Genomic DNA, 12,357 nt, shown 5'->3' on the forward strand with positions numbered 1-12,357 from the left:
CCTTCCATTACAATGGAGGCAATGTGGTGGTCAAAAGTCAGGTTGCTATCAACCTGGGTGCCCAAGTCCCTCACGACTGACTGCATGCTTAGTACGTTGTTATTAATGTGGTAATTAGTAGGGATGCTATTTTCTCCAAAGGGGGTAATAATGCATTTCTTGGCATTCAGTTTGAGGCCATGCGTCTGGCACCAGTCATTAGTTTAAGTAAGGCCCTCTTGGAAGATGTTCCCATCACTAGGGGAATTTAATCTTTAAACTTATTTATGTTGTGGAATAGAGACGGCTGCCAGAAAGTAAAATTTGGTTCCTAGGAATATTCATATGCATTAAAACTCTTAAACAAAAGAATTTTCCAAGCAAAGGAGTATATGATATAAGCATATACCTTTAGAGCAGCAACAACCTAATCATAGTTCAGCATTTTGTACCCACTTAATAAACGTTTTTATGTTGGCAACTAAAGCATTATTGAATGGTGTAACACATGATTTGACTTTTATTATATCACAAGAAAACCAGTCTTCTTCAGTTACACAGTGCATCACAAATTCAGTTACTTATGACAAGAATATTGCACTTTTTGTGTCTTGTGTGCCCACTGGAATGCAACACCTTCTTTTTTGCTCCCTGTATATTATAGGAGATTGCAATACTATGCGAACAATAATTATATGAACACCATGTTTGAATAAATGAGTTTAATGATTCAAATATGTTAAGTTTTATATTTCTGAACATGTTCCATACTAGGCACTTGCAAGTAGTGAAATCTTCTCAAACTCACGTTTTCTTAAAAAAAATTACACAGTAATATAACAGCACATTTTTTTAGTATTTAATCAGGTAATACAGTAGATGGATATCCCTTGTTAATTGTTCGTAAACTGAATCACCAGTGAGAGTATTGCGATAGTGGAAAGATGCAGAATTCTCCGTCACTGATGAAGTGAGTGACCCTGACAAACTGGCTTAGTTTCTTATTACAGAGGCCTGGATATAAATCCATTTCCTCAGCTTCAATGATCTGATGCAGGATAACTTTTATCTTTCGGTGTTCTGTTCCTGCAGAAAAAAAAAAAGAATATTGTCATCTGTGATGTCAGGTAGTATATAGTAAGCTATATTTAACGTACATTACTAGATTTACAGACTTAAAGATGTTTCTTGCACAGGGCCTTTCCCTGTGCTTCATCACCACAGTCCTGCTCTTGTTTTCCTATGACTCAGAAGAAAACTACAATAAATAGTGACTTGAACTAGAACTGGAATATTTGCTATGTCAACTAGGATATACCTCGCTCTGCAGATGAGATATAGTGTTTTCTTTAAAAGCATCAGGCCCTGTCCACTGGCTCGAGTACCTTCACCCAGTTGGCTGATGAAAGTGGCCTGATAGTTATAGTGAAGTTTATAAAGAAATGACTTGTGACATAATATAAACCATACAGAGCAGACAATATGATGTTTGCTTTAAATGTTACATCTGAGATTGTCAGTTTTTCATCTCATCCTCACATATGGGTCCAGATTTATTTTATTTATTTTTTATTTGCAATTTGTTAACTGGAAAAGTCCATTGGGCCAAGATAAGCCCTTTTTCCAATGGAAGCCCGGAGAGAAAAGCTCCAGAGTATTGCATGCAAAAATCACAGCAAGAAGTAATACACAGAGTTACTCAGTATATTACAAAACAACTCAGTGGTAGATAATATAATAAGTTATACAAATTAAAAGAAACCAGTTGGTTCAGTTACAGCAGTAGCAATAAGATTGTTGGTTTGTAATGAAGTAGTACAGAACCAGTAAAGGGAATGAGCATTATAGCTTATGTGGCAGGCCGATACCAACACAAGCTGGGGTATTAAGGGAGTAAAGAAAAGATGACAGAAGAGATAGAACAGGTGAGAGTTAGGTAGAATTTAGAGCAAGGTAGGTTGAAGGAAGTGGGAGTGGGAGTAGGAGTAATAGTAAGGAAGTTAGGAGGGGCGAGAGAAGGAGCACATCCCAGGTAGTTCAGAGATATGAATGAAGCAAAGTCTTAAAAGAGGAAAAAGTTGTGTAGTTGGGATGTGGGGAGGAAGTGAGTTCCAGTTGTGTAGTTGGGATGTGGGGAGGAAGTGAGTTCCAGGTGTGTAGTTGGGATGTGGGGAGGAAGTGAGTTCCAGTTGTGTAGTTGGGATGTAGGGAGGAAGTGAGTTCTAGTTGTGTAGTTGGGATGTGGGGAGGAAGTGAGTTCCAGTTGTGTAGTTGGGATGTGGGGAGGAAGTGAGTTCCAGTTGTGTAGTTGGGATGTAGGGAGGAAGTGAGTTCTAGTTGTGTAGTTGGGATGTGGGGAGGAAGTGCGTTCCAGTTGTGTAGTTGGGATGTGGGGAGGAAGTGAGTTCCAGTTGTGTAGTTGGGATGTAGGGAGGAAGTGAGTTCTAGTTGTGTAGTTGGGATGTGGGGAGGAAGTGAGTTCCAGTTGCGTAGTTGGGATGTGGGGAGGAAGTGAGTTCCAGTTGTGTAGTTGGGATGTGGGGAGGAAGTGAGTTCCAGTTGTGTAGTTGGGATGTGGGGAGGAAGTGAGTTCCAGTTGTGTAGTTGGGATGTGGGGAGGAAGTGAGTTCCGGTTGTGTAGTTGGGATGTGGGGAGGAAGTGAGTTCCATTGTTCCATTTTCATGCTGGGGGGACAGACAGTAGAAGTTGCCACGGGTTACGTGATGATTTGTGTATTTCAAGGAGGTTTTGATTATTAGATCTAAGGGTTCGATCAGGAAGGCGCATAGTAAGGATGGAGGAGAGGGAGGGGCACTGAGATGGGTTGAAAATGAGTTTATGAGTAGTGGAGAGTTGAATATAAGAGAGGTAATTAGGGAGCTTCAGCCAGTTCAGTGAGTGTAAGGAGTCACAGTGGTGGGAGGAGGATTTAGAGCTGGTAGCAAACTTTGACATTTTATTGTAACAGGATGCCAGTTTAGCTTTCAGGGTGGCTTGAAGATTGGTAAGGAGATCTGCTCTGTACATGAGAGAGGCAAGGAGGTATGTGGTGGAGATGTTATGTTTAGTCGAAGAGGTGAGGTAGCGATTGTGCTGGTAAAGAATTCCGACTTGCTGGTGACATTTTTTGATGTTGGTTTAAAGATGAATGTCAAATGTTAGTTGTTCATTGATAAGGATACCTAGAAGCTTGGTTTGGGAGATTATTTTGATAAGAGTCTTATTGTGGCTTACTAGAGAGAAGGAGTTCTTGTCTATTTTGGTGTTTTTAGAAGGGGTAAAGATCATAATTTTGGTTTTGGATGCATTCAGAGCTAAGTGATTATTTAGCATCCATGTCTCAGTGCTGCTGAAGGCTGCTTGTGTAATTTGTATAAGTTTAGAGAGGGATTCAGCAGAACAGATAATGGTAGAGTCATCTGCATATTGGACAAGTTTGACATTAGGGATGTAATGATGGAAGTTGTTAATGAAGATCAAATCCATCTGATACAACTTAGCCGCTAGCATGTGTGTGGCAACCAAAAAGCTCGTGGATATCTTCCCTTACCCACAATGCATCTCTCTCCATTACTTCAGATCTCATTTGCCATTTTGTGAAGACATGGTCCGATCAACAAGGTCTTGGTGTCAGGTTGTATATTTTTTAAAAATTTTCCTCTAATAATCTCTGTTTTATCATATTTGACTGTAATTTGCCTCTCTGTTTTTTCTCGTAGTTTAAAACCCTTTTCTTAAAAGTAACCATGTTTTTATGTAGGTTACGTTCCTGCTCTCCTTTCCTGCCACTAACCAGTAAAACCAGTAACTGTTTTTTATAGCTTACTCCCCTTTTCTATTTTACTGTTGAGGTAACTGTAACTACTATCTTTAGTATTTTTTCTTTCCCTTCTGTTCAGAAAAAAAAAATCTTTCTGCTGTTCTCTTTTTTCTGAGTGCGTGTGTGTACGTATAAGCATTTGTTTTGAGAGATCTCTCAGCCTTCCTCTTTCATTATGGTGGAGAAACAAGAGAAACTGGGTGGTTTCAAAAAATGTTCTAAGCGGGGGCATAAAATCCCAGTCAGCAGCTCACACTCTTTATGGGTATACTGCCGTGGGCCCCTTCACGTACAAGAGGATTGTGCTACATGCCACTCTTTTAATCACAGAGCTTTAGTTGAGCTTAAGAACAAACTCATTCTAAGGGGTATGTTGCCTTCAGCTTTTGGAGAGGCTATTTCTGGAGGTAAAGAGAAATCAGGGTCAGCCTCTAAAACAAAATTAGCTCTTTCAAGGCCAATTTCTTCTTTGTCTTCTATGTCCTTAGACAAAGTTGAGAAGAGACCCTCTTCAGCACCGACAAATGTCTCGGAGCCAAAACTACACAACTGAAGAACCAAATAAACAAGTAAAATAAAACCAGTAGTTGGTGAAAAAACTCCTTTATTGCCAAATGGAATCAGTTAAGTGCTTTCATCCCTAGTATAAATCACGGGGCTTCTTCAGAACTAAAAAACATACTAAAAACACACTTAATATAACCACACAAGTGGTAAGCTCCACCAATAGGAGTAATTAAAACCACACCCATACATTTAACCATTAAAATGCTGAATTTTCAAAAGACAGGAAATACTGGTGTATTCATTAACCCTGGTTATGCAAAAGCATTAAAACATAATTGCCATTTCAGTTCACAAAGTTCAAGATGCTCAAGTAAAATTCTTCCTTGAGCATCTGGTATCAATAGCTGTATAACCAAAAAGCAAAACCCATGTCCATTACAGTCAATTATGTGTTTACTCTAAGTGTTAGTTTTCTTTCCTTTTTTAATATCTGTAAAATGTTCATACATCCTGTCATGTAAACTTCAGGATGTTTTTCCGATGTAGATTATAGGACACACCGTGCACTTGGCTAAGTAAACTACATTGGTGGACTGACAATTAAAATGTCCATTAAACAATCTAAAATCAAAAAAATTGAATTTAGCACCTGTGGTAAAAAGGTATGGACATAAAGTGCACATACCACATTTAAAATTCCCTGGTGGCCTATTTCCAGGGGCAGATGGTGTACTTGTAGACTCTAAAATGTTTTAAAGTATCTATCTTTTCTAAATACTATATTGGGTCTTAACCCTACCAAATTCCATACAGTCTGATCCAAAGGAAAAAACTTCCAATTTTTCAATATAATATTGGTTACCATATTACTGTCTTTGTTAAAGACTGTAATAAATGAATACCCATCTTTTTTTCTTGTTACTAGCATTTTCTGTTTTCACAATTGTCCACTGAACTTGCCACTTGACTTGATTCATAATCCAAAATGGGTTTAAATATCCCATTTTGTCTCTTTTGAATAACCTCATTACTAATATTATTGAGCATCCATTCAGGATAACCTCTCTTCCTAAACATACTCAAGATAAAATCAACCGCACTTAGAAAATCATGTCATCTGATACCATACATGCTGCTCGCACTAGCTGCCCTTTCACAATGGATCTTTTTTGATAATACGGATGGCAGCTGGTGAAATCCAAATAAGAATTTGAAAAAGTAGGCTTACAATAAATCTTTGATTTTATATTATTGCCATCAGGGTTCACTGAAAACTCAATGTCCAAATAGGTGGTCTTAAGATGGTTTATATTATGGGCAAATTTTAAAAATGTAGTTGACCCATTAACATATTCAATGGATTCTAATAACAAACCATCAGAACCTTTCCACACCAAAAATAAATCGTCAAGATATCGTGTATAAAAAGAAATATATTGAAAATATTGATTTTTTTACAACAAATTAGTTTCCCAATGGGACATCACAAAATTGGCATAGTTGGGGGCACATGGTGCCCCCATAGCTACACCTACCTCTTGCCTGAAGTACTGACCTTTAAAATAAATGAAATTGTCATTAAGTACTATTTCCATCAGGGCTACAATCAAATTTATAGTGTCTTGTTTGATTTATTTGGAAACAACCAACTGTTCTTCTAGCCACTTTAACCCAATATCATGGGGAGGACTGAAAATACATCAACAGTGACAAAAACATGTCCTGAGTAAAAAATACATTATTTAAGTTACTCAAAATGTCCCAGGAGTCTTTGCAAATGAATTCTAACCTACCCAAAGCTTTCTTTAAATAATCATCAACTAACTTAGCAATGAAATAGGTCCTATTTCTGTTCCCATCCACAATGGGTCTAAAAGGTGGATCAATTAGATCCTTGTGAATCTTGGGTATTCTGGAAATACTGGCTATCCTGGGACGATCATTTCTGACAAAATTATATTGGTCCAAATTCATTTGACCCTGATATAACATGTCATTAAGTTCCATATCTATCCTAGTAAAGGCGATGTTAATCTCATTTTTAGATACTTCACAGTATGTACCATCCATTAATAAGATGTTCGTGTGATTAACATAGTCAACAGTTCAACAGTTTCCATAATAACCATGCCATTGCCTTTGTCGGGTTTCATAACCTGTATACCTTTGTCTTTGACATGTTCAGTCAAAAGACAAGTTTCTTCTAATGTTAGATTGTCACATGTATTGTCAGCACTCATATTACACAATTCCCTGAAATCAATCTCACAAGCTGTTTCAAAGGTACGTACCAAATTATGCATTGGAGGATTGAACAAACTTGGCTTTTTCAAACACTTTGATAAACTAGATTCAGGTGTCCCATTAGACTTAAACCACAAACTAAGATTTAACTTTCTGCTAAATTATTTTAAATCTAGCAAAAGGCCAGCAATATTACCCCTACATGCAAGTACAAAGCTAAATCCCTTTGCCAACAAATCAGCATGATCTCTACCTAAATGTTTGGTAGAATAATTATAAATCTTAAAATCATTAGTTGTGATACTTGTAATTACATGACCCAAACCAGTTTCACAAACAGCATCTAGAGTCGTAAGTAAAATGACCATTGGTGTCAGTAGAGCTAAAATGCATAATGTCACAAAATGCCATAGAAGGAAATGTAATGTCCCTATTTGAATAGTCATTGTAGAATTCATTGTTACCTTTTGTTGCACTGTAATCAAGATTTAATGTTTCTTCCATTGTTGTTGCCAACCGGCATTTTTCTTTTTGGGATGAGTCCCTTGCATTAAGTGATTCGAATTCACCATCTCTCCATTGTAGTCCCGCCAAAAAAACGGATTGTTTCACCCATGGCTCTCATGTTCTGTTTCTTTATTTTTATTAGTATTACCATTTTTGTTGTAATTTTTAATCCATTCAGAATGCCATACTTGTTCAACCTGAGGTGGTGGGGAACTGATGTCGAAGGAATTTCCCTGCCTTTGAGAACTTTGATTCAATGTCATATCCTCATCAGTATTTACTGGTTGTTGGTTGTTAGCATAATTCTCTTCACTTGATGTCTTAAAGGGATAAGCGATATTCCTAGCATACATATCAATGTCCTGTTTGATCTTTTTTTGTTTCCGATTAAAAATCTCAGCGGATATACTATCCACTTATGAAATAATATGATCATAGTTAGTCTTGTAAAAATCAAACAGTAGGTCTTTGTGGATAGTCTCAGAAATCATCAAATTCTGATGGGCCTGTGATACGATCAGAGACCTTGGCTCTAAACTCTACTTTGTTGGATCCGACTTCTTTGGCTCTGATCTTATCTGGTAAGGATGGATTGGATCCATTGATGTTGGATCTGTCATCCAGCCCTTTTAAGCCAAATTTGACATTACCAAGGACTCAGTACTCTCCCTATGTCCTGGTTCCATCAAGGGTACCATCTCCCTTTCTTCTGAGACCTAGATCCTCTTCCACCTTGTCCTCCTGTTCAAGGAGGAGTGTAACTAAAGAAGATGCAGAACGGATGGTGCAGAAGATTTTGTGGGCATAGGGTATCACTAAGTCTCTCTTGACCTTGATCCTTAAGGTTTCAGGCCAGTCCAAACCATTGACTCCCCCTCTTCCTCCTCTTCCAACTTCATGGCAAGCTTTGGAGCTACTGGATCCAATTTGCCCAGTGCCTTTTACTTCTGATCTGAAGATGTCCATTTCTTTGGATCAGACTTTCACTCGGAGCTCATCGGCTTTCTCAGAACCAGAGAGAGTTCTCAGAGCTGTAGCGAGCCTTGTGAACCTCATGTGTGCTCGACCCCCAGATCTTTGGAGCAGTCGATGCACCTCAGAGCTTTAGCAAAGGTGAGCTTGGTTCCAGCTTCAACCCCAGGCAAGCTGTCTTCTGGATTAGAGGGGATCCCATCCTGGAAACATGGTTTGTTGGAGCCAGAGTCCTTGTCCATTCAGGAGCAGTCAGCTTTTGGGGCCTTAGAGAGGGCTATAGCTGCCACTGCATCTAAGAAGTCATCTGCACCCTCAGATCTGTTATCCCAACAAGATACCTTGCCTGCATCTTCTTGTCACCAGGTTCCACAGAGACTGCAGGACCACAGGTGCCAGGGCACCCATCTGGGTTCCTCCGACTCTTCCAATACCTCCCCAGACTACCCCACTGAGAAGGTCCCTAGGAAGAGATTATGCAAGAGAAAGCACTGAACTCCATGGAGGAATCAGCCACAGAAGACATTGACCTCGATGAGGGTGAAAGATCCCCATGGTCAAACCTGAGGATGTTTCTTGTGGGGAGATTCTGGAGATTCTCAAGCAGAGGGATGGCTGGCAGTCCAGCAATCCTATGCCTGAGGAGTCAGTGTATCTGGCTGTCTTTATTTCACACCCATCCACCTCCTGGGTGATTCCATCCACCAATGAGCTCATAGGTTTGATCTCACGGTGGGCATGGGAGATCCTAGATTCCATTGAGCATGATCCCCACAGACTAAATAAAGTTATCAGCACTCCCTCGGATAAGGCTTTCTGGGCAAAAGGGGTTGCAGTAGATGCCATGGTCATGGAAGCAGTGACCAAGAAGGAGCATTCCAAGGAGAGTTCAACTATCCAGCCTCCTAATAAGGATTCCAGGACTATGGATAGATGTGGGAAGCATGTCTTCTCATCAGTGACCTTTGCATTATGGTCACTGAATTACCTTTCTCATTTTACCAGATTGAAAAGGGCTCTGATCAAGGAGCTTTTAGATACCCTTGAAGGAGCAGTAGCTGAGGGAGCTAAAGAGAAAGTAGCTTCCCAGTTAATCACTCTACATTCATTAGTCAACTAGTCCATGAGGCTTATAGCACATGCAGCCGAAGGAACGAGTATAGTGGTGGCATCCGGCATCTTCATGAGGAGGCATGCCTGGATGCAACTTTGCAATTTTGCAGAACTTTTTAAGTCTTCATTCATCAATGCCCCATTTGACAGCACATCCCTTTTTGGTCCCAAAGTCAAGGATATGCTATTCATATGTGAGAAAGAAGGTAAGACCCTATCTGCCACAGGCATACACTTTTTGGCTCCTCAGAGACCCTATCCCAAGTGTCAGAGAGGCAGTGGAAAAATGTGGTTAAAAAAAGTCTCAAGAGTCCTCCGAAGACACATGTGGTGAGTTTTCCCCAGAGTCAGAGCGGGAAACAATAATGGAAGACATTACCCTTGAGGCACAGGAGGTCCGCAAAACCAAGGTTTCTGGGAATCTTTCTTTGGGAAGCTTTTCCAGCACTCCTGAAAGGAGGCCCAGTTGCCCACCTCTGGAGGCATTTGGGGGTCTACTATCCCTGCACTGGAGAGCCTGGCAAAATATAACTTCCGATATGTGGGTGCAGAGGATAATATTAAGGGGTTACCAAATTCCCCTTTTCCCAACAACCCCCTCCAATCAACAAAATCCTAGACATTCCACCCAGTTAAAGGGATCAAGCAGTTGCTCAAATTCAAAAACTGCTAGAAAAAAAGAGTCATCCAAGAGGTCCCCTGAAGCCAGAGAGGGTTCAGAACTTACTCAAGGTTCTTTTTGGTTCCAAAGAAAACAGGGGACTGGAGACCAATCCTGGATCTCAACAGATTGAACAAGTCAGTTCGACATTGCAACTTCGGAATGGTCATGGTGCAGTCCATACTTCTGTTTCTGGAATAGGATGATTGGATGTGTTCTGTAGATCCTCAGGATGCTTACTACCACATAAAACTGGACAGGCGCTCCAGAAGATATCTATGCTTCCAGCTGGGACCCAATCATTACCAGTTCAGTGCACTGGCCTTTGGTCTCACCCCCACCCCCAGAGTGTTCACTAGATGCATAGCAGTGTTTGCGACTCACCTGAAATGACAAGGATTCTGGGTGTTTCCTTATTTTGAAGACTGGCTCATATCTTCCCTGACCAGGCATCTACTTGTTCATGCAAAAGACTCTGTTCTTCAGCTTTGTTCAGAACTAGGTATAACCATAAATCACCAAAATTATAATCTGGAACCCACTTAAACATTAGAGTTCATTGGAGCATTGTTGAACACCAGTCAGATGATTGCCACACTTCCTCCTTCCAAGGTCTTAACAATCAGAAGACAAACTTCAAGGTAATCCAGAAACAAGAAAGTGTCAGCACGTCATGTTCTACAAGTCTTAGGATCTATGGCCACAGCAATTGCAATAGTCCATTTCACCAAGTATCAAATGCAAATTCTGCAATGGCTCCTGGCTGCTCAATGGTCAATACTTCATCAACCAATGTCTCATCAGATTCTTCTAGCAAACATATGCAAAAAAGTATCTCTCATGGTGGATTTGCTCAGAACAGGTGATTCAAGGTTGACCGTTTGTTCTTCCTCAACCACAGGCTATGGTAACTACAGATGCTTGCCAGATGGGGTGGGGGGAATTATATGAGGAAGATTGTCCAAGGTACCTGGTCCACAGACAAGGCCAAGCTCCACATAAACATCCTGGAGATGAGGACAGTGCTTCTAGCATATCAGGCATTTCAGACTGTTCTTCCTCTGGGAACAGTAGTGATTCAGTAAGCCAACATGTTGGTAGTATGGTACATAAACAAACAAGAAGGGACCAAATCCTACCCTCTATTTCAAGAAGTGCTCAGGGTGTAGCAATGGGTGATCTCATCCAAATACTTTCTGATAGCAAAGCAAGGTCCAACGTAACAGTGGAAAAGTTGAGCAGAGCATCCTCATGGCTCACAAGTGGTCTCTCAACCAAAGCATAGTGGAGAACATTTTTCACACATGGGGACAGCCTTGGTGTAATCTCTTTGCCTCTCCCATAAACAAAAAATGCAACAGCTTCTTCACCCTAATTCCCCCAGTGGAACAGTCCCCGAGAGATACTTTAATAAACAATTGGCCTCCCGGACTGTTGTATGTCTTTCCCCCCATTCTGTTGATTCCCAAATTCCTTCAGAAACCAGCAGGTTGAAGAGTACAGTAATCCTCATTGCTCTGTATTGGTCTTGACAAATCTGGTTTCCCTTCTTCTTGCCTCATCTTCTAAAGAAGCCCTGAATTGTGGCACCCCTTCCAGACCTACTGTAACAACCGACAGAAATGCTTCATTCCAACCTTCACATCCTCAGACTGACAGCTTAGTTCCTCCAATTCTGCTGATTGCCAGACAACCTATGCTCTTCTCCCTGGTCCATTGTATTCTAATACCCTCCCATAAGTCATCCAGTCAAAAACTCTATAAAAACAAATGGAAGAGGTTTGTGATCTGGGCACAACAACAACATTAATATGGATCCCATCACAGCTCCCATTCACTTCATTCTGGAATTTTTGCTAACCTTTTCAATAACAGAAATGAGGCATCTACTATTAAAGTTTAGTTAGCAGCCATTTCAAATTTTCACATTGCGACAGACAACTTATCTTTAATTTCCCCAAAACTTTTCAAAGCCTTCTTAAAAAGGGACCATGTTGTTAAACCCCATACAGGGATCCCTCTCCTCCATGGGATCTAAATATGGTTCTACACCTAATTGTTCAACCACCCTTTGAACCTGCAGCATCTTGTGAAAGTAAGTCATTTTATGGAAAACTCTCCTTTTGGTGGCTATCAAAATGGCAAGATGGATATTGGAAATTCAGGCTCTATCCTCCCAGCCTTCTATTTTGCTTTTTTTTCATAAACACATAATCTGTTTTCTTACCAACCCCTCTTTCTTCCCCAAAGTTGTTTCTCAAGCAAATATTAATTGGGCTACTCATTTGTCTGTTTTCTTTCCTAATTTTACTAATAGGGAGAATATGTACTACATTTGTTGGCTGTTCATAGACAGTTACATTTCTATTTACATAGAACTAAGGAATTTTGGGAAACAAACCAATTGTTTACTGCATTTCCAGGCCCTAGGAAAGGCCTACCAGTTTCCAAAGTCACTTAATCAAAATGGTGTTCTGGTTGTATTTCCTTTATTTACACTTCAAAAGGTGTGAAGCTTGACAATTCCATTCAGGCTCATTCTACCAGGGCTAT

General features: G+C 40.1%; 1 protein-coding gene across 2 annotated transcripts in view; it reads right to left on the reverse strand.

Annotated features, from left to right (window-relative positions):
* Positions 1-516: 516 nt before the first annotated feature.
* Positions 517-12,357, reverse strand: part of DCDC2B (doublecortin domain containing 2B) — a 722,606-nt gene continuing 710,765 nt past the window's right edge. Inside the window, exon 10 of one of the 2 annotated variants that reach the window (XM_044082560.1) lies at positions 517-1,065. In XM_044082560.1, coding sequence (XP_043938495.1) covers positions 1,045-1,065 — 21 coding nt within the window. In that variant the 3' untranslated portion in view covers positions 517-1,044. The remainder of the gene's footprint in view (positions 1,066-12,357) is intronic. The other variant, XM_044082551.1, reaches the window with a different exon arrangement.

The sequence above is a fragment of the Protopterus annectens genome, chromosome 1.part1 (genome assembly GCF_019279795.1).
Source record: "Protopterus annectens isolate FY-2018-M chromosome 1.part1, PAN1.0, whole genome shotgun sequence".
NCBI lineage: Eukaryota > Metazoa > Chordata > Ceratodontiformes > Protopteridae > Protopterus > Protopterus annectens.